This window comes from Phymastichus coffea, unplaced genomic scaffold (genome assembly GCF_024137745.1).
Source record: "Phymastichus coffea isolate CEN01 unplaced genomic scaffold, Cenicafe_Pcof_1.1 PCOF00004, whole genome shotgun sequence".
NCBI lineage: Eukaryota > Metazoa > Arthropoda > Insecta > Hymenoptera > Eulophidae > Phymastichus > Phymastichus coffea.
In genome coordinates, this window is record NW_026706815.1 from 13,464,768 (window position 1) to 13,488,165 (window position 23,398).

At 38.5% G+C, this 23,398-nt stretch overlaps 1 protein-coding gene across 1 annotated transcript in view; it reads right to left on the bottom strand.

Annotated features, from left to right (window-relative positions):
• LOC131666832 (protein dachsous) overlaps positions 1 to 23,398 on the bottom strand; it is a 213,788-nt gene that overhangs the window by 58,772 nt on the left and 131,618 nt on the right. The window contains exon 5 of the mRNA XM_058939805.1: positions 21,275 to 21,438. Within this exon, the coding sequence (XP_058795788.1) occupies positions 21,275 to 21,438 (164 nt within the window). The remainder of the gene's footprint in view (positions 1 to 21,274; positions 21,439 to 23,398) is intronic.

Consider the following 23,398-nt stretch of genomic DNA (forward strand, 5'->3'; position numbering starts at 1 on the left):
AGGGACCGAGTCCGTAACCTTGAAGCCGCCGCCGTGGAACACTGGCACACAAGGATGGAGAAGCTAGATGATTTTCGCGCTGTCGCTAGAGAGAACACTCGAATCGCGCAAGATCGCCAAGAGAAGTATTACAACGTAAAGCGAAGAAGTGTAGAGTATTGCGTGGGAGATAAAGTCTGGGCTAAGAACCGCCTACTCTCTTCAGCAGCGATGAAAATAGCTGCTAAGCTGAGCCCGAAGTTTGCGGGACCTTTTGTCGTGACCGCTCGTCTAGGCCTGAACTCATACCAATTGAGCACCGAAGAAGGCCACGATGTGGGTAAAGTTGCCGTATGCGACTTACGACCTTGCCACGACGAGGATCAATGTCCGGACGCGGACCAAGAAGTAGAAGAGGAACCTAAGTCCGAAGAAGAGTTTGACCTCAACGATCTGTTTTCCCCAGTACCCGTCGAGAGCGCGTCTAAACCGAATAGGTCGGAAAACTGCGAGACGAACTCCGAACCGCGGAGAAAGCGTGGCCGACCGAAAGGTAAGAAGAGGCTCGCGTTGCGTGCGAATCCGCCGTCACCGAGACGACTCCGTTCCAACCGAAATTAAGCGACTCAATTGCGCCTTATTTTTGTTTTTTTTTCCCTGCTTTGTTTTGCTTATGCTTTTACTTGATCTACTGTCTTTTCAACTTCTGCTTTGCTGCTTTACTCCGTCGCTCTCTAATGCTTGATCTTCTCCTGCTTGCTGGGTCATCTTGATAGCTCCAAGAGATACTACTTTACCTTGGGATTTTTCAGATGGAATCTACGCAGCAGAACTCCGAGGGAGAGCCCCAGCGAGTCGTCGCTCCGGCCGAAGGCGCTGTCGCTGAGGACGCGGTCGCCGAAGCCGCGATATGCGTCGAGGTCGTGACCAACGAAGGCGAGAAATCGCTGAGCGCCGAGGCTGCTGTCCCCGGGGGAACGCTTGAAGCGACCGGGGAAGAGGCCCTCGACGTTGGAGCCGAGCCCGCTTCGCCGCCTGAGCTCCTCCGACTAGCCCTTGAGGCCGAAACTCTCGACGAGCGAGTGAGGACGCCCGAAGAAGAGGCGAGCACTGAGGGAGACTCGGAGGTTGCCGCAGACGTCGCTTCGTCACCAGCCCAGGACGACACCGAGTCCAGCGACGACGCTCCCTTCCCCGTCTATGGGCCAAGGGCCCTTAAAGAGGCCTGGGAAGAACTCTTCCAGCGGGTGAAAGGCGCCCGCGCTGCCCGTATTGCCGCCAACCTGGAGGAGACCGCCGTCTTTACGGAAGCGGCGGACTTCATCCGCGTCGTTGGCCCCGAGGCAAGGAGGGTCGCTGGCGAGTACGCTGCGAAGATCCAGCAGGAGCTGGACTGGAAAGCGTACGTCGCTGACGTCCGTACTGAATGGCTGGCGCAGCGCATGGCCGAGGAGGAAAAGCGAGCGCTCGCTGAGGCCGTCGAGGCCAAGCTGCGGGAGGTGGACGACCTCCGTGCCCAGATGAGGCAGCTGGATCGCTTGGCGGTGGATCCCCGTCGCCATGCGCTCCGTATCTGCCAAGCCGGAAGGCCCTGGGACACGGAGTCTACCCCTGACCAGGCGGGACCGTGCGCGGAAATGGTCGTCGCCCAGGCTCCGGCCAGGCCTGGAGGCCTGACCCAGAGCTTCGCGCGGGGCACCATTAAACGGCCACCCGGCCACGTGGCCCTCAAGAATGCGTTCCGCACGGAACCGTGCGGAAAATGGGACGGACCGCGCGACGACCTCATAGGCGTAAGATTCTGCCGCATGTGCGGCCTGACTGGCGTCGCTCGCTCGACTGACTGCCCGAACTTTTCCCTCCACCCGCTGTGGTTGTCGGAGCAGCAAGCGCAATACGCCTATACGGCGAATGAGCTGCGCGCCCATAAGGGCAGCAAGTAAGCGTTACGCTTCGCGTACACGCTAAAAGCGAGTTTCGCTACCATGTTTTGTTCCTTTACTTGATTGTTACGCGGCGCGCGTAACGCTAAGCGAGGGCTGTGCCCCTAATCAAAAAAAAAAAAATGTGTATTATTTTTGTTATACCTTATACTACATATGTAGCGAATAAACGCCCGTTTTTGTAAAGGAGAGAGTTACTCTAACTACCTTACCCTTCCTATCCTTTTGTGGTTGCGCTTATTCCGCCCCAATATGAAGGCTCGCGTCTTAAATTTTCCCTATGGAGTAAATAAACTCATACGCATGCAGAGAGAGAGACTAGGTTTCGATCTGGTACCCACTGGCAACCAGCGTCTGGGGAAGGGGGATATAACGAATCGTTTGTATATTCGTTATGTCTCTCTCTCTCCAAGAAGCCAGCAACTAATATATTTAATATTCATTATAAATTACCATATTGCTTGAATAATTACAGCATCACGGACGTCAGCGAACTGGTAAGCGACGCGACTCGCGTACGATAATCGATATCGACTCGCGGCGCGGACCTCATGGAGAGACGCTTCCTTGCGAGGAGAGAGAGAGAGTTTCAAAAAATTGACACAGTCCGTTTTCGACGATTGACGGGCTAACGTTTCTCGCGCGAGTCGAAGCCTGCTGCGGTCACCCAGCCTCACACGTGCCTGTGTACGCTGTCACGCCAGAAAAAAGTGCCATTAGGAGTCAGCCAGACGAAAACAAAGCGAGCGTGCGGTAGAAGCGAGCCCGCTGTCGCGTGCCCTTGATTTGCGGGTTAGGACGGAAGTGCGAGCGGCTTTACTGTAAGTACTAGATCAAGTACCTGGCCTCTCTCTACACCGCTCTCTCCTTTTTCACGCTAACTGAACCACGCATTTACGCCCGCCTTTTCTTTGGTGCTCGTTACGTCGTGGCCACGGTTGGTACCGGCAATCTCTCTCTCCGCGAACGTGCAGTCACTTTTATACATTTGTCATATCCGAGACGAATAAGTGCGGTTTGCCGTTCGCGAACGTCCAGCTCCTGACAGGCGAATCCGCTGTTACATGGTTCGACGAGGTTAAGCGCTGTCGCTCCCTCGTTCGAACGGTGCGCGCCAGTTCGCTATCGCCATCGTGCACAGCTCACAACAGAGCGAGTGCTTGCGCGACCTTGACCGCGTAGCGCGTGCGCAGTTCCGTTCGCTTCACTGTCAAGCTATTGCGAGTCTGTTTGCGTTACGATTAACTTTGTTCATATCGATCGTTTTGATAATATGTATTCCTTTGTTGCTAATTAAAATTTACACGCGTCCACGTTTAATCATATTTGAGTGCTTATTGTTTGCCGACTCCCCGTTCCTTACATTGCGATTGTGTATGCGACTGTACACGCCCGAATCTCTCTCTTTGGCCGTCGTGCATCTTCACACGTAGCCTACGACACTCTCCGCGGGCCAAGCTTTCTGACCGAAAAGGAGGCAACTGAGCTGCTGGACCCAGGACGTTCGGTGCAGGAGTGCCGATCTGCTCTGGAGAGCTATCCATCTACTTTTCCGCGGTTACTTTTATATAGCGTGTCCCGCTCAAGCGAAGCTGAGCAGGAACCCCGTTATAGTAGTAGAACAAGAAAATATAAAATCGGACAATCCCATATCTTTTAAAAAAACTTGCACTGTAACAGGGGGGAAAAGAGACAACGAAATAATTTCTGTAAACGATTTGGACGTAGAACACGAGATTGAAATTTGTAAAGAACCGTTACAAACATTTTTTTCTTCCGAGAAAATAGCAGATTTGAAAACTGAATTAGAAGTTAAGATACTTTGAAAATAGAATATCTAATTACTAATATAAATGTAGCAATAAATAATGACGAAATGACTAGAACAAATGATGAGTATATAGATAACAATAAAAAATTCGTATCTATTATGAAAAAAATACTGTAATAAAGTTTTCTATGGAAAATAATATTTCAGAAAAAACTGAAACATATTAATATTTATCTTTCGATTTAGAAAATTTACCAGGTAGTATTGAGTTCACGGGAAATACAGATTTCTATGTTAATGAAGATGAAATAGTTCATGCGGGTAATATAAATTTTTTAGGGAAAAAACAGGAAAAACCTCAGAAAAATCACAAAGGGAAAATGTTTGAAAAAATAAATTTGAAAGATTTACACGGAAACTCCTATTTGAAAATGAAAAAACTTATCGAGAAAAATGAAGATATATATTAGGTCGAAGGCGATAAATTAGGTACATGTGATGTAGAATAACATGAGATCGATCTAACTGATAAAACAACAGATCGGTTTATGTAAAATAATTTTACTTATCACATAAATTACGAATTGCTATAGAAGAAGTGAAAACATTCATATCTAATATTTTAGTAAGGAAATCGAAAAGTGCTTTCAATGCGCCGACAAGGGTAGTGAAAAAAAAGAGTTTAGCAGACAGAAAAGCTAGATGGTGGCTAGTAATTCATTGCAGAAAACTAAATAATAAAACCGTCTCTGACCCGTATCTAATTCAAACATAAGGGAGATATTTTATAACTCTGGAAAGCGAAATTTTATGACGTTATCGATCTAACATCTGGTTTCCATCAGATGAAAGTGCACCCGAAAAATATTTTTAAAACAGCATTTAGTATATACCTACTAGGAAGGTTTGAATTTCTCTTCTTACCATTCGGCTTAGTAAACTCGCCTAAAACATTTCAAAGAATACTTAATACAATTTTATGGGACTTAATTGCTAACAATTGTTTTGTTTTTATTGACTGTATAGCTATCTTTGAAGAAACAATAGATAAAGTTAATAAATGTTTTTCCGAAGTAGCTCAAAAGCTAAGAGAATTCGGCCTAAAACTTGAATCTCAAAAGTGCGATTGGCTTAAGACGGAAGTATCTTTTTTGAGGCACATTATCAGCGAATCCAATATCAAAGTAGATAAACTTATGGTTCTTATGAAATAATTCATTCGATGCTAGTTTCATAAAATGAGTATAAAAAAAATAACACTTCCATTATCTTCAAAATTATCCGTATCAATTATGATAAATTGAATTTTTATTACTAAAGTCTCAACTCCAAACCATATCTACACATTTATTTGATGACTTTAAAAGGAAAACAAAATCAATTACCAGTAGAAGAATCAAACGAATATATTAATAACAAAAGTGAGATGTGTTATTCAAATTATACATGGATTAGCTGAATTAAATTAAACAATGGTATTCATAATCTCTTACACAATTCTCTATTGTAAAATGCTGAATTGCACAGTCGAATTATATGCATTAAATACATGCATATACGAGGGTGGTCCGGTAAGTACTTAGCCTCATGGCGCCACTCTCGCAAAAGAAATATTCTATCACGTAGTACAACCTTCTCGATGGTTACTGTCAAGATTTCAGCCGGATCGGAGTTGTACTTTATTTTTGAGAGCGTGTGAAAGCAAGTGTATCGCTTGATTTTTGAAAAATGGAAAAAGGGCAGTATCGGTCGCTGATTCGATTCTTGTTTTTGGAAGGGAAATCGCGCAGCGAAATCAAAAAGCGCTTGAATGCTGTGTACGGTGAGTCTTCTTCTTCGATGGCGACCGTCAAAAATTGGTTTAACGAGTTTCAACGTGGTCGCACGTCGATTTTTGAAGAGCCACGTCCAGGTGCTCTGAAAACGGCTACCACGGAGAATAACGTGACAAAAATTCCCGATTTCGTATTGGCAGATCGACGATTGAAGGTGCGCGAGATAGCTAAGATCGTAGGCATTTCAAAAGACCGCGTGGGTCATGTTCTGCATGAAATTTTGCGTATGAGAAAGCTGTCGGCGCGATGGGTGCCGCGTTTGCTCACTCCGGACAACAAGCGCAACCGCGAGACAACTTCAGAGCAATGTCTGACGCTGTTTAAGCGCAATCCGAAGGAGTTTCTGCGTCGTTTCGTGACAGTCGACGAAACATGGATCCACTGGTATACACCAGAGACCAAGGTACAGTCGAAACAGTGGACTTTACCCGGCGAAAGTGCTCCGAAGAAGGTGAAGACTGACCCATCGGCCGGAAAGGTGATAGCCACCGTTTCCTGGGATTTACAAGGTGTGATCTACATCGACTACCTGGAGAGGGGCAAATCGGTCACAGGGCTGTACTATGCCGAATTATTGGGCCGATTCGACGTCGAATTGCAGAAAAAACGGCCTCATTTGGCGAAGAATAAAAAGTGCTCTTCCACCATGACAACGCACCGGCTCACACCTCCGCGGTCGCCATGGCCAAATTGGTCGAATTAGGCTACGAACTGCTGCCTCATCCACCGTATTCTCCAGATTTAGCCCGTGCGACTTCTTTTTGTTTCCAAACTTGAAAAAGTCACTCGCCGGGCAGAAATTTGAGTCGAATGAGGAGGTAATTGCTGCCACGGAAACCTACTTTTCAGACCTCGAGGAAACGTATTTTTCAGACGGGCTAAAGAAGTTGGAGCATCGCTGGGCCAAGTGTATCGAACTAAAAGGAGACTATGTTGAAAAATAAAACGCCACTTTTCCAAAATTTTCGTTTTTCTTTTGTAGGCTAAGTACTTATCGGACCACCCTCGTATGATCGATATATTTGGAAAACGCTTTATTTCAGATGTCGGAAAAGGTGATTCAATCCTCGATAGAATCAAGAAGATAAAAAATTTTTAAAACTCTTGTAGAAGTTGTAGAAAATAATAACTGAAATAGAAAAATTACACCTTTCGACGCAGTGTTGTCGAACGATTAATTAGATTTTCCAGAAATAACTAGAAACAAATTACAAATACATTTTACTGGTACATACTATATATAGTATCTATCACGAGCTGTATGTTAATTACACAGGCCGACAAAATTTAAAAAATGGAAAAACCCAGAAACCAGACAGTACGTTCCCAAACGTTTTTGGTGCGCTGAAACCGAATCTGACCTCAGAATTGCTCCATCACCCTAGATTTTCGAGAAATCCTAACCTAAATGTTCAAAAAACACGATTTTTCACTATATTTCGCGTAGTATTACGTCGTAAGCCAATTTTATTTTAAAAAACGAGTAATGCTATCTCAAAATACTACTCTTACCCTTCAAAACCCTTTTTTCAGATTTAAAAAATCTTTTGTTTCCATCGAGATATCGTAGATTGAATTTGAGTGATTTAGCGATTTCGTTACAGCACGAAATAGTGGCGAATTTCCGAATAAGGAGTTATAGTGTAATTATATGTTTTTTGGGTCACTGAATCCAAATTTAACGTCAGAATGACTCTATAATCTCAATTCCCTTAACCCTAGAGCCCCATAACCTGCGACGCTGTAACCCCTGACCGACATACTCCAAAGTCCTTAACTCTCGAGCCCTTTAACCTGCTGCGGTATAACCCCCGACCCTCATACCCCAATTTCCTTAACCCTCGAGCCTTTAACCTGCGAAGCTATAACTCCCGGTCCTATCGAGGGTTAAAGAAATTCGGGTTTGGTGGACGGGGAATACCGCTGGGTCAATGGAACAACGATAGACGTCATTTCTGCGGTAAAAGAAGGTAGAAGAATTTGTGTCTGTGATAGGAAAATTCATATCCAACTTACGTATACAAGTACAATATACGTTTACATACAAGTGTCTATAACTTACGAAATCGATCAGCTAGGATTTTTAATCTTACATTTTTCTGGTCTACTAACGATGAAGAAAGTATCTACGTTAGCAGATATCGGATTCAGTTAGGGCCTACAGTTTCTTACTTGAGGATAACCGTGTATGACATCGCTCAAAAACTACAAATTTTTGTGCTTCGTTCTTCATCCATGTTAGGGATCGTGTTTGAGTGGCAGGCTAACGGATAAGTCACTGGAATTTAATTTTTGGTATTATTTCTCGTACAACACTGCGTGCAGTACTTTCATTGATTTTTATTATTACTTTGTCTTCTAGAAATTTAATTATATTTACCCATTTCGTTATTAGAATAAGTTTATAATAATACTCGTCATTTCCAATTAACTTATAAGTTATTGAAGATGTCGGCATGTAGAATTCCATGCAAAGGAAAAATCGATTCCTTTTGTAATATCTGCGGTAAATTTGAGGTAGCTCGACTTCGTCGATCAATCACTGATATCATTAAAGATTAGTTTGAAGAATGTTACGAGACACCTATGAAGAATTTAGACAAACCATGGGTTCCTAAATATATTTGTGAAGACTGTCGCCGAAGTTTGAAAAACTGGAATAAAACTAAAACCGAAATTGTTCTCCAACCAACAATATGGCGTGAACCTAAAAATCACCATGATGACTGTTACTTTTGTAAATGTGATACTTTAGGTTTTAATCATAATAACAAAGCTTCTCTCCTTTATCCGAACGTTTCTAGTGTTACAGCAGCTCAGTATGGAAAAATAGAAAGAAAAAAAAATTCTGATTCTGAGCCAAAAAAACTTCAACCAATAGAAGTTCCGGTAACAGACAAATGCAGCAGTAGTGATGAAGAAGATTTTTCTGACTCAGAAAAGCCCAAACTTTTCGACCAAAATTCTTTGGATGATCTGATCCGTGATTTGAATCTTCCGAAAGATGCTTCAGAACTCTTAGCTTCAAGACTAAAAGAAAGAAATCTTTTATTACCTGAGTCAAAAGTTTCTATTTACAGGAAGAGAGATATTAAATTTCGGCCATATTTTACTTGCGTGGATAACCTTATTTACTGCAACGATATAAAGCATCTTATCAGTTTATATGGAGTGCAAGGAGGTTATAATCCAGAGAACTGGCGACTCTTCATGGATGCATCTGTACAAAGTCTCAAGGCAGTACTTCTGCACAATGGGAATGAGTATGCAGCTATTCCCATTGCTCATTCCACTGTGATGAAAGAGTCTCACGATAACTTTCGATTCCTTCTTGAGAAAATCAATTACAATGAACACAAATGGCTCGTTTGTGGCAATTTCAAGATGATCAATATATTAGTTGGCTTGCAATCTGAAAATACGAAGCACCCCTGTTTTTTGTGTCTCTGGGACAGTCGTGCACGAGAAGAACATTGGGTTCGGAAGAAAAGAATCGGAATGGTTGTTGGATCACACAATGTCGTCCATGAGAACCTTGTTGATACTAAACATATCTTGTTACTTTCACTCCATATAAAACTGGGCTTGATGAAGCAATTCGTCAAGGCACTAGATAAGGAAGGCGAATGTTACAAGTATCTTCAGAGCAAATTTCCTAAATTGTCTGAAGCAAAAATTAAGGAAGGCATATTTGTAGGGCCAGACATTCGAGCACTTATGAAAGATGATGAATTCCTCTTGACAATGACGACTAATGAGAGAAATGCTTGGATAAGTTTCAAAAGTGTCACCGAGAATTTTCCCGGAAACCACCGGGACCCTAAATACAAAACTATTGTGTCGACAATGCTACAGAATTTTCAAAAATTAGGGTGTTTGATGAGCCTGAAAATACACTTTTTGTTTTCACATTTGAAATACTTTACGGACAATGTTGGGGCGTTTAGTGAAGAAATGGGTAAAAGATTTCATCAAGATTTGAGACACAAAGAGGAACATTATCAAGGTAGATGGAATGAGAGCATGATGGCTGACTATTGCTGGGCTCTACACCGACACGATACATTGACAGATCATCATAGACGCAAATCTCTTAAACGTTCATTTCAAGATAAACGACAGCATTTTCATAAAAAAAAGAAGTGAAAAACTGTAGGGTTGCAGATATTCAGATGCAACACTCACAAACTGATATTAATAAATGAATAAATGAATATTAATGAATAAATGAAATTTAAAACGCGTAATTGACAGCTGCGTAGAATACAAGGCTTGGATATTGAAGGGATTGAAATGTAGAGACATACGGTTATACGATAGCAGCTTGAAGTGCTGATTGAGGAAATTCTGGCAAAGGAGTCTGAGGTTGCAGATTTGCAGGGCTCGGGGGTTGAATATAATTTGGAGGCTTGAGATATTCTGCGTAGCGAATTTCGGTATGAGGGTTGGGGGTTATAGCATCGCGGTAATAGGGCTCGAGGGTTGAGGAAATTGGGGTGTGAGGGTCGGGGGTTATAGCTTCGCAGGTTAAAGGCTCGAGGGTTGAGGAAATTGGGGTGTGAGAGTCGGAGGTTATACCGCAGCAGGTTAAAGGGCTCGAGGGTTGAGGAAATTGGGGTATGTCGGTCAGGAGTTACAGCGTCGCAGGTTATGGGGCTCTAGGGTTAAGGGAATTGAGATTATAGAGTCATTCTGACGTTAAATTTGGATTCAGTGACCCAAAAAACATAATTACACTATAACTCCTTATTCGGAAATTCGCCACTATTTCGTGCTGTAACGAAATCGCTAAATCACTCAAATTCAATCTACGATATCTCGATGGAAACAAAAGATTTTTTAAATCTGAAAAAAGGGTTTTGAAGGGTAAGAGTAGTATTTTGAGATAGCATTACTCGTTTTTTAAAATAAAATTGGCTTACGACGTAATACTACGCGAAATATAGTGAAAAATCGTGTTTTTTGAACATTTAGGTTAGGATTTCTCGAAAACCTAGGGTGATGGAGCAATTCTGAGGTCAGATTCGGTTTCAGCGCACCAAAAACCTTTGAGAACGTACTGTCTGGTTTCTGGGTTTTTTTCCTTGTCGGCTTGTGTTATCGGGAATGTTGGACGACGATTAATCTATATTTCTTAAGTATTAAAAAAAAACCTTGGAATTATTAGATTTGATGTGGAGACATATTGACAAAAAAACTTATAAGTCCTATATACACTATATCAACCAAATACTTATAGTATAAAAATTATAAAATATATGTACTGTGACGGTAAACGTCATATTAGCGCTAATAGCCTAACCTAGTGGCTGCCCGCGGGGGCAGCACCTACCGGGAGACGAAAAACGTAATGAGGGAATTCGGCACGCGACGAGGCGGAACGCTTGCGATTGAAAATGAACCAGTGAGGGATTAGCCATCGTCACGCTTGGCCAAAAGTGCAGGACTATCTACCGATACGGAGAGCCGCATATCAGAATAACTACCGATCGCAAAGCCGTGTCGCATAACCTTCTGACCTTGTTCCGAGTGTTCCTGGGAGCGCGAAGACAGATCAGCTACGAGGATCGAGGGGGGATAGTTGACGGAACTGAGTGTGTACGAGTGTGTGCATGAGTGGTGAGTTTCGCCATCGAGGGCGAAACTGCGAGCGAGAGACACCGCAACCGACAATCGGACAGTGCACAAAGACACAACGTGCTGTACGAGATCCCCCTCCCCCCCTTGCAATCCGTGCGAGAGCTGAAATAAAAAGGTAAGCTGGCCAGCTTAATTTCGCGACCGTGATATAATTGCTAAACAATAATCCCTCGACTCGATGACAAGCGTGCATGCAATATCTTGGCTAACAAAGAGCGGCGAGCGTTCCGACACTGTACTCGTATGTTGTTGTCGTGCGAGCGCGGCATGTAAACAAACACGCGGGCCGAATGTAATGTAACATTCAGAGGTAATAAAGAGTTTTTGTCTGTGATATTAACTAGTACTTTCGACGTGTTTATTTCGTATTCGTAGTTAGTTGGTTGACTGACACCTGTTCCCTTTTGCTCTCCGACTTCCGTATTGACCATACGTGCGTTATTCAATACGATTACGCGGATAAAATTAATTAAACGGTACCCACCCCGTTACAGTACAGCATATTTCAAAAGTTCCGCGTTTGTCCGAAACTTAAATGGAAAGTATTATATGGGAAAAAGCTCCAGATAAAGCTTATAATTTTCTCATTGACGAACCTGGTGATGACCTTGCTTTTGACCTCAAAGTTATTTTTCAAGGTCAACTTTCGTTTTATAAATACGAATCTCTAATTTTTATTCTAGATTCAGAATCAATGGAAAATTTAAGGTTCAGATCATCTACCATGCGTGGAATCCGGGAGACTCCTTAAGATAAAAATGTTTTTTTTCTTAATCTGTCTACTCAAATGATCCCACAATAATACGATTTAGCGAAAAATGTTTCAAACGAAAGTTACTCAACTCTGAAGGGTTCTTCTTGAGCTGGATTTGACTTTGACCTTGAAGTTTATTAGGACTTTCTGAACACTGTATAAAGAGATATACTCCCCCCTCCACATACTTTTAGGTACCTAACACAAAATTCGGTAAAGCTAAAAGTATTATTACTCGACACTTAAAAGTTGTATCTAAGAGAACATGTATACATATAAACTACGCATTCAGTGAAAAACTGTATGGATATTATGCAGAACTATCTATTATACAGCATTAGCTTTTCAAAATTTGATCTACAAAGGGAATGAATCGTTATCATTTGATAAGTTAGTAGTTCGTTTATTGGCAAACAGTACAGATCGATGGTAACATTATAAGCAAAATGGCTAAAAAGAAAAATATATCTTTTGCTAGTCGTAATCAAATTATTTAAATTATTGCTCGGTATCAAATTAAACTTTCCAATTGAATAATAACAAAACAATTAAAAATTAGTAATCAAACTGTTAGCTTCAGTGTAAAAAAGTTTAAAGAAACTGGCAGTATAGAAAATAGACTATCTAGAAAATATTAAAAAAAAAACTACTGCTCAAGAAGACATGTACATTATTGATACTAGTTTATGAAATAGAAAATTATGTGTGCCAGATTAAGTTGCTCAAGTTAATAAACCGTTGATAAATCCAGTAAGTGATTTTACAGTTCGTAGACTTACTAAAAGAGGATTCTGTGGCCAAGTGACTGCTAGAAAACCTATATTAAGACCACCAGGCCTCAAAAAACAATTGTTATGGGTTAAACAACATAAAAATTGGATTATTATAAATGGAAAAAAGTGTTGTGGAGTGATGAGAGTAAATTTGAAATTTTCAGTAAATAAAAAAGCAGTTTATGTACAAATAAGGAAAGGTGAAAAAATTTGACAGAAGATTGCATTGTTCTAACTGCTGAACACGGTAGAGGATTTGTAATACCGTGGGGTTATTTTGCTGAATCTCGAGTCAATGATCTTGTGAAAACTGAAGGAAAATTAAATAAAGAAGAATACTAGAAAATTTTTGCAAACAACGTTGTCCTATCAAAAACAAGTTTCATTGGTCCCAACTTTACTTTTTAACAAGACAACGACCCAGAGTATTCTTCTAAATTGTGTACAGAATGTTTAGCTTTATTTACAAGTAAAAAAAACTAAGCGATTTTATTGAATTTTTGTAAAAGATCTTGGGAAGTTTTTTAATTTTTCAAACAATCCGATAAATCCAAAAAGCAAAAAATCGCTCAAAGGAATTCGAAAAAATTCACACTTGTGTTTTGATAAATTTCAAGCAATTTTGTTCCTTAAATTTTTTTTCCAAAGTCATTTCCTTCTGAGTAAAAAAATCGCAAAGTTTCTTATTTTTGAAAATTTTCAAAAAATTATAACTTTTTTATTTTTCATTTTAGCGAAAATGGTCTCTGTTACTTGTTTGTAGGAAATAAGCCAGATTTTTATAAAAAAATATGAAATATTAATTTTTTTAACATTTATTATTAAAAATTTGAAAAATAAAATTTTTTGTTTACGAGTTTGTCTCTTGTAGCCGCCATATTGGAGCTGCCATGTTGGATTTTGCAAAGGCGCACACAGCATCAGAAAGTAGATATCCTAAGCTTTAAAATGAATCGTTGCACGATTTTTTTGGTCACATCAAATTTTGGACACAGTAGTGATCCGGTTGACATGGATCGTCCTATATATATATTTTTTTTTTATTTCGTATGGTCTGTAAGTAATTCTTTGTTTTTTTTATTATAAAAAAATTGCTTTTTAAATAATTTTTTATTTGTCATAAAAAATAGTAATTTTATGTAGTAATCGTTTGCAAGCAACAAAATAAATATAGTTTTGCAAGTATTTAATTGGTTACACTTTAGTGAAAATTTGTATAATTTTTTTAACACGCAAAAAAATCTATTTTTCTTAAAATCTAATTCAAACTGCAAATCATTAAAAGTTCATTCCAGTGCGCCTTTTTAAATCCAAAAGGCGATCGTCTCAATTGGAATTTCGCCGTGAAAGATTGATTTAGTAAAAGCAATTGCAAATGCCGTGTGCGGATTCATCGTCGTCAAAGTACGTTCGGGTATGATGCTAGGATCGGGAACAGGGTGATGGGTGCATGGACTCCCTCGGGTCATTTCAAAAACCAATTTTATTGATAGCTACCAATGACCACTAATCTTCAGAAAAATATTGAGAGTATTAGAAACTTTGGCTATCATCGCACATCCGAATGTCTCTGCTGAACCCTGTGGCTGGTATTTCGAACGCGTCCTGGTCACTTCGAGCCAGATTCTGCTCGCTATCAATGTCATTACTATTCACCTTTTCTTATTTTCTTTCTTTAGATATGAACGTGTTGTACATCTACAAGGGTTGTCTTGTGATAAAAGCGGGCAATGAGCCTTTCTCTCGTGTGCTTCTCTACCTCTCTTTTGTGCCACCCCACGGTCTAACTATACGGGGTGTCCAAAAAGTAACGATACACCTGAGAAATTTTCTAAGCCGGTTATTTTTTTAACCGGGTGAAGGTTGTTCTTGAAGTAACTTTTTACGAGGAATCCGATGGTAACCTTGGATTTGACCTTGAACCTCATTTTCAAGGTTATTTTGAGGTCAACCTCATTTTTTTAAATGGAAACCCCTATTTTTTATGGCGGAATCGGAAAGAGCGGAAAATTTTACGTCCAGATATGTATTGAAGTATAAGGTTGAGGTAACCCCTAGAGGTCAACTGGAGGTCAAAGTATGAATTCTTAAAAATCTCGCGAATTCAGTGGTTAAACAAAACAAACAAAAGGATAACCCCAGGTAACTTTCAACGGTGCTCTTTAATTTGTCCTTGAACCTCATTTTCAAGGTTATTTTGAGGTCAACCTCATTTTTTTTAATGGATACCCCTATTTTTTATGGTGGAATCGAAAAAAGTGAAGACTCTCACGTATGGATGAGTTGAGGTCTGAGGTTAATGTGACCTCTAGGGGTCAGATGAAGGTCAAACTGTGGCTTTGTAATAGTACCGGGATTTTAGTGGTACAAGGAAGCAAATAAAGGTCATGGAAACCCCCATTTTCGACAGCTGCAATCGAAAGAGCGGAAAATTTCACATCCAAATATCTACTTAGATCATAAGTCAAGGGCGAACTTAAAGTTTAAGGTCAGTCGAAGGTCATCTAAGCTTAAAGATGCCCTAAAATTTTTTAAAGTTTTTTTCATAATGGAGAAAGGTATTTATTTAGTAATTGCCCATCGGAGATCCGTGACCTTGAATTTAACCTTCAACCTCATTATCAAGGTTTTTTCAAGATCAATTTTTTTTACTTTTAGCGTTACCTAGGAACAACGACGTGGACGTAGTAAAATCTGTCCCTTTGGGGTGCTTTATTTTCGTGAGTTCCCCTCGCCTCTCACGATCGGGGTGCTTGATTTTCGTGAGTTCCCCTCGCCTATCAACAATGATTTTTTACGCTTATTTTCTTAATAACTTAATTAGCTGGTTAAACTTTTTAAGGTTACTATCCCATACCTATTCATTGAAAATCCACTAACAATTTTACTTGGTTCTATCCTTAGGAAATGTACTATGCCTAACTTTATCGTTTTGAGCTTATTCTTCGGGACAATTGCATTTTCAAAAGTTAATATTTAAAAAAGCAACATATTTGAAAAGATTTTACCATTCGAAAATCTCCATAAAGCATTAGTGCATTAGTCGGACTGTAGTAGAACTTTTTTGTAAAAGTACTCAAATTATAATTTTCATTTTTTGAAAACATTTATTTGGGTTGCAAACTTTTTGTTTTTAATTCTGATTGATTTTTGAGTAAATTTCGATTCGCTGACTTAAAATGGAACGCCTCACTGAACGAGAAAGAATATCACTTCTTATGATGAGAGGCTGGGGTGGAGTAGAAAGATCTTACAGGGCAGTGAGAAATCTTTTTAATGAGACATTTCGGGTTAATAGAACTCCAATTGCTGTGTCCACTGTTCAGAATACTATTTCAAGGTTTGTAAATTTTGGCCATGTCAGAAATCTACCTAAGTCAGGCAGACCACACTCAGCAACAAATGAAGAGAATTTATTAAATGTTCTATTATCATTCACTGAAAATCCACATAATTCCATCCGCAGAGTTGCTCAAGAGCATGACATAAGTACATCGTCCGTACATATCATTTTAAAAACAGCAAAATTCCATCCGTTTAAAGTACACCTGGTTCACAAGTTGAATGAAGACGATTTCGATCGTCGTGTTGAGTTTTGTGAAGATATGATGGCACGCATAATTGAAAATCCAAATCTTCCATCAAACATAGTTTTCTCTGATGAAGCAACTTTTCAACTTGACGGAACATTAAATTGACATAATTGCAGGTACTGGGCTGCGGAAAATCCACACTGGATGCGAGAAGATAAATCGCAATATCCGCAGAAGTTGAATGTTTGGGCTGGAATAGTAAATAATCGAATCATAGGGCCATTCTTTATTGATGGTAACTTAAACGCTCAAAATTATGAAGAGATGCTTCGTAATCAAATAGTTCCAGCAATTAGAGAAATAGTCGGAGACAACTTCGAAAATACATGGTATCAGCAGGATGGTGCTGCAGCTCACTATGGACGAGACGTTCGAATTTACTTAGATGAGGTGTTTGATAATCGGTGGATAGGAAGGAGAGGCACAATTGAATGGCCAGCTAGGTCCCCCGATTTGACGCCTTTAGATTATTTCTATTGGGGTTATCTAAAGGATCGGGTATACAAAACTAAACCCCAAAACTTGGACGAATTACGTCAAAGGATCATAGACGAATCAGCTCTCATTCCCACTGAAATGATCCAAAATGCTATTGATGCTTTTTACCACCGATTAACTTACTGTCCAGAAGTGAACGGTGAACAATTCGAGCACTTAAAATAAGATGTGCTGATGTAAGATAAATCATACGTGAGAGGCCAGGGGAACTCAGGAAAATCAAGCACCCCGATCGTGAGAGGCGAGGGGAACTCACGAAAATCAAGCACCCCGATCGTGAGAGGCGAGGGGAACTCACGAAAATCAAGCACCCCGATCGTGAGAGGCGAGGGGAACTCACGAAAATAAAGCACCCCAAGGGGACAGATTTTACTACGTCCACGTCGTTGTTCCTGGGTAACGCTAAAAGTAAAAAAAATTGATCTTGAAAAAACCTTGATAATGAGGTTGAAGGTTAAATTCAAGGTCACGGATCTCCGATGGGCAATTACTAAATAAATACCTTTCTCCATTATGAAAAAAACTTTAAAAAATTTTAGGGCATCTTTAAGTTTAGATGACCTTCGACTGACCTTAAACTTTAAGTTCGCCCTTGACTTATGATCTAAGTAGATATTTGGATGTGAAATTTTCCGCTCTTTCGATTGCCGCTGTCGAAAATGGGGGTTTCCATGACCTTTATTTGCTTCCTTGTACCACTAAAATCCCGGTACTATTACAAAGCCACAGTTTGACCTTCATCTGACCCCTAGAGGTCACATTAACCTCAGACCTCAACTCATCCATACGTGAGAGTCTTCACTTTTTTCGATTCCGCCATAAAAAATAGGGGTATCCATTAAAAAAAATGAGGTTGACCTCAAAATAACCTTGAAAATGAGGTTCAAGGACAAATTAAAGAGCACCGTTGAAAGTTACCTGGGGTTATCCTTTTGTTTGTTTTGTTTAACCACTGAATTCGCGAGATTTTTAAGAATTCATATTTTGACCTCCAGTTGACCTCTAGGGGTTACCTCAACCTCATACCTCAATACATATCTGGACGTAAAATTTTCCGCTCTTTCCGATTCCGCCATAAAAAATAGGGGTTTCCATTTGAAAAAATGAGGTTGACCTCAAAATAACCTTGAAAATGAGGTTCAAGGTCAAATCCAAGGTTACCATCAGATTCCTCGTAAAAAGTTACTTCAAGAATAACCTTCACCCGGTTATAAAAATAACCGGCTTAGAAAATTTCTCAGGTGTATCGTTACTTTTTGGACACCCTGTATTGGCCCCTTTGTTTTAGCTGCTGACGATTGCCGATAGGCAACCGAGTAGGCTTGAAGATGCCAGGCAGCGAAGAAAAAAAGGAAAAAAGAGAAATCGTAACGCAGGTTTAGGTTGAGAGCAAGAATGTCTCTCTTATCCTCTCTTTTTTTAAAATATTAAGCAACAAAGTTGTGCCTTTTTCACAAACTCGAAACTGCCTGACTGCCGATTCTTCCTCCCACTCTCCTTCTTTCTTATGTACAAGTCTATACCGTCTCGATAAATATATAATCCGAAAATTTTTTTTTCTGTTTCCAAAAGTAATAATTGTATCATACTCAACGTTATATTAAATTAATTAAATTTTCGTATTATATTTCCGTAGTATATTTTTCTTTGTTTATACTTCAATAAATTATGGATTACTTAAATCAACAAAATGTAACTAATTTTTAGTAACAAAAATTCAAGTATACTTTTTCGAAGGATTTTGGTACATCGAATCCAAATCTGGCTACGAAATTGCTCTATCACGTCAGGTTTCTGAAATGTTCTAACTTAAAAGTGTGAAAAATGCTGTTTTTCACCATATTTAAGGTTATTTAAAGTCATAATGTTTTTATTTCCCAAACTTCTTAGGTGCACCTAAACGTATACATCTTCCTCTTTTAAATACCCGTTGAGTTTGCTCAAGTACGTTGTTTTTTAATTGAGATACGATAATTCGAGAAATTTTCTTACTCACCGATTTACTCAAATGCAAGCGAAAAATGCATATTGCAACCGATTTTTTAAAGCTTTTTTCTATAACTAATTTATTTAAAAGAAAATTATATAAATTATGATAACAGTTAATCCCAAACTTACAAAATCTAATCCTTCAAATGTCATAGTCAAAAATCTAAGTTCACTTTCCTCAAACCCACATTCCCAGGCCCGCAAATCCTAAACCCGTATTCCTAAGTCCACATACCCCAAGCTTAAAAACTTTAACCTTAGTTTTTCTTTAAAGAATTTAATTTCCAAGTTTTTCAGTTTCATAAATGTTCTACCTTAACCCTACCAATCCACAAGAAAGCTAGCAACTTATCCCTGGGAACTTGCTATTTCCAGGGTCAGGGGATTACTCTGCTTGTGGTTTAGAATTTACTTATTGAAAAAAATGAGCGATTAAACTCGCTGCTCCAAGAGTAAGGTAGGTTAGTCTGCTTGAGGTTTGATAGGGGTGATTGGATGAGGGTGGTTTCTAGGTTTTTGGGTGGGTTCAAGGTCAGAAGATTAGGTTGGTCGACCTGCTTACGGTGCGGGATTTACTTATTTGAAAAAATTAACCATTAATCTCTCTGCCCCAGGGTTAGGTAGGTTATCCTACCTATGGATTGGTAGGGGTGAGGTACAAAATTAATGAGATCGTAAAACTTTAAAATTAAATATCTTCAAGAAAAAATAACGGCATTTAAAATAATGAGATCTCTATTTTAATATGCCGTCTACAGTTTTTTGTCAATATAGAATGTCATGATGCTACATAACCTCAAATACAGTCAAAAATGGCGTTTTCTGCACTTTTAGATTAGGAATTCTTAAAACCGTGACGTGATAAAACAATCCTGTAGTCAGATTCGGGTTCAGCATACCAAAATCCTTCGTAAAAGTCTACTTGCTGTTATTTTACCTTTGTTGGTCTGTATTATCTTAAATAACATTAAATCTATACGATATAAAGACACAAAAATAGTGCATTTACGAGGGAGCTACTCCAACCCAACCCCACCGATTTTAATGATCTATGAATATGTTGGAATACTCGAAAAAATATTAGACCCGTATTTTTTTATCGGCTGATATAAACATTTAAGGACTAAAATCCACCCCTGAAAACCATCCTGAAAAAATTCTTAATATATCCCTCTATCTAATGACTAAATAAAATTAACGCCAAATTATTTCTTATAAGTAGGTGCTTTTACTGGTATAACTTTAGCACCAAGAGGTTGTAACCCCTTTTTTTATAGGGTTCAAAGTTCTATTTTTGTTGTTGCTATTTTAAGATTCAAAATCTGTTCAATAAGACCGAGTGGGTAAAAAACTCCATTTATAATGAGAAAATAAGAAATTAAAATTGACGTATTTTGGAATTTTTTAAGAAAAAATTTTTTGAGGGTGTGTTATCCCTAATAACTACCTTTACCGAATCAGAAACAAGCTAACCCACCTAATTCTAGTCACAGTGTGAATATTAATTAAACAGGTATACAAAATTTCGTATCACAAGCGAGCTATAGTATTCCTGAAGGGTTTTGATGCGCTCAATCCAAATCTGGCCTCAGAATTGTTCTATTACGTCAGATTTCTAAGATATCCTAACTTAAAAGTACAGAAAGCACTGTTTTTATATATTTTAGGTTATGTAGCATCATAATAAATTTTTTTTTGTGAAAAAATCTTAAAGTACAAATATTCCCCTTTCAAATGCCGTTGAGTTTACCCAAATATTTTTTTTTTCACTAAGATATCGCATTTTGAAATATTTATATTTATGAATTTCTTAAAATTCGAAAATCCATTAATTTTTAAAGCATATATTTTTCCATTAAATTTTTTGCATGAAGAATTTCACTCGAGGATTTTTGAGATCGCTAAAAATGCGAATCTCCAATAAAATTTCGTTTTTTCAAAATCCAAAATGGCGAATTTAAAATAACCGAATGAAAAATTTTTCAAATTTTTAAATTACGTTCTAGTAATATGGATTTTGAAAAAACGTAATTCTGGTTGCAGATTCACATTTAGCGATCCCAAAAATTCTCGAGTAAAATTCTTCATGTAAACAAAGCTAATAGAAAAATGTATGCTTCTAAGGGTTAATATATTTTCGAATTTTGAGAAATTCATAAATATAAATATTTCAAAATGCGATATCTTGGCGAAGAAAAAAAGATATTTGGACAAATTCAACGGTATTTGAAAGGAAAAGATTTGTACTTTAAGATGGTTTGAATAGTTTTCTGTGAAAAAAATTAGTTACGATGCTACATAACCTCAAATATGTCAAAAAATAGTGTTTTTTGCTCTTATAGGTTAGAATATCTCAAAAATCTGATGTGATGGAGCAATTATGAGGCCAGATTTGGATTCAGTGCACCAAAATCCTTCGGAAATGCTATAGCTTGCTTGTAATACAAAATTTTGTATACCTGTGATATCAAAATTAATAAAATGTTAATATATATTTACTTGGCAGTATCCTACGGAGATGCCATTGCGAACTTCAACATTAAGAATATAGCGATCACGTGTTTCCCGGTCCAACGGCAGTTTTGTGCGTATTGCTCCAGTGCTTACTTCCAAAGAGAGTTCCGGTTGATCTGTCACCCAATAAAATGTGTTTGTTAGATTGCCTGAAAATAAATAAGTATATAAATTTCTCTAAGAAATTACAGCATCTAAAAAATATCTAGCTATATATTGCACACCGTTATTTTACAATAAGCATAGTATGAAAAGAATATCAAGAAATAGACCCTTCTTTTATTTATTTAAGCAAATAAAACCTTTTATCGGATTATTTTGCTAATGCATTAGGACAAACGTGAAACATAAAATAATAGATCAGTATTAGTGGTAACGAAAAAGTTCAAATATGAAGATATAATTTATATAAAGGTGTATGACAATAGATAAAGCCTAAAAGATTGTGGAATTTAATAGTTAGTAATAAAATTACACTATTTATATAAAATATTTTAATACATTTTAATAGGTTTTTATTTAAATTTTATTTTTTTCTATAGTAATGACAAATAAAAGAATAACAAATTCATTATAATTTACACCAATTTTGAATTTACTATTATTTTAATATGTATATATTATTAATATGTACACACACATACACACAGGTTAGGGCGATATACACATTGATAGGCTTGACAATCTTATGGTACCCGAGTCCAAGAAGTATAAACCTCGTTAAAAAAAATCAAGGTTCATCTAGCCCGGATGTTAGGATCTGATTAGATGTTAAAGGACTCCTTCCTAGGATGCAGAGTAGGAGAAGGAAACCCCGAATAAATCAACTATGGATAAATGACTATGTGTGATAATAACATAGGATAACTCCGGGCAGGTACCGGCAATGTTAGGAATTCCGTCAGTGATTCTGATCTGCGGAAAGCCCAGGTGATCGCCACTGGCTTCTCACAGAGATGAGAGATCATCAACAGAATGATGCGGATTACATCCTGTTTATGTGCCCCGCCCATAAACCCGACAGAAGAAAAGTCGCAGCAGCTACGGGGCTGTATCGGTTATCAAAAGACAACCTCATAAGAACCATGCTTACGACATAGGAAAACTGGGATTTAATAGCTAGCTTTATTTGCAAGGTAATGAAGACCAAAGAAGAAAAGGTAAGAGAAACAAAAAGAAAAGATTGAAGAAATTAGAAGAGTGATAGGCTAAGGAATCCAGCATCTGAAGAGGGATTCTTAGGAATCAGGACAGGCTCTACTGAAGTAATACTGTAAAAGAGTTCTGGTGGAGCTAGACATTTTCAGGACCCATTATACTTTTACACACGTAGAGCTGTAACAGGAAAGGGCTTCTAGTCTGTATACTATACTGGAGAATCGGACACACAGCGAGAATTGAGGGCACGATCATCTCGATGGACTTAAATAATACAGATACACATATATTTATTTATTTATTTATTGTACCGTCTTAAAAGTCTACAAAAGTTCAGGTTTTTGATTAATTTGAGCTCTTGTATACGCTGGAATTTTCTAATTGTTATCCGATTAAAAATTATACGAATAAATTAAGTAATTACACAGGGCAACCACCAAAAAGACCTAGAACCGTGACTAGGTACTCCCGAAGGTTTTTGAGTCACTGAATCTAAATCCAAATCCCCAAATCCGGCGGCAGATTTTGTTCATCACGTCAAGTTCCCGAGATATCCTAATCTCAAAGTGCAAAAAACACTGTTTTTGGCTAATTTTGAGGTTATGTCAGATCTCTACGAAAGTTTTTTTTTACAGCTGACGGCATCTCAAAGAAGAACTCTAACCCTTCAAAACCTTTCTTCCAAATTAAAAATTTTTTTTTTTTTTCGTTGAGATATCGATGTTTAAAGTTTTGTATTTTGACGATATTTGAGAAAATAAAGTTAACCTTCAGATAACCTTGAAAATCACATTGAAAGTCAAGTTTGATGTCCTCATCAGATGACACCCTCTGAACCATACAACTTTTACCTGAAACATTTTTCGTACATTTGGCAATGTTTTTAGTTATCTTAGCCAAGTATATGAAAAATTTTTCAGGTAAAAGTTGTGTATATATTGTAACGAGCAG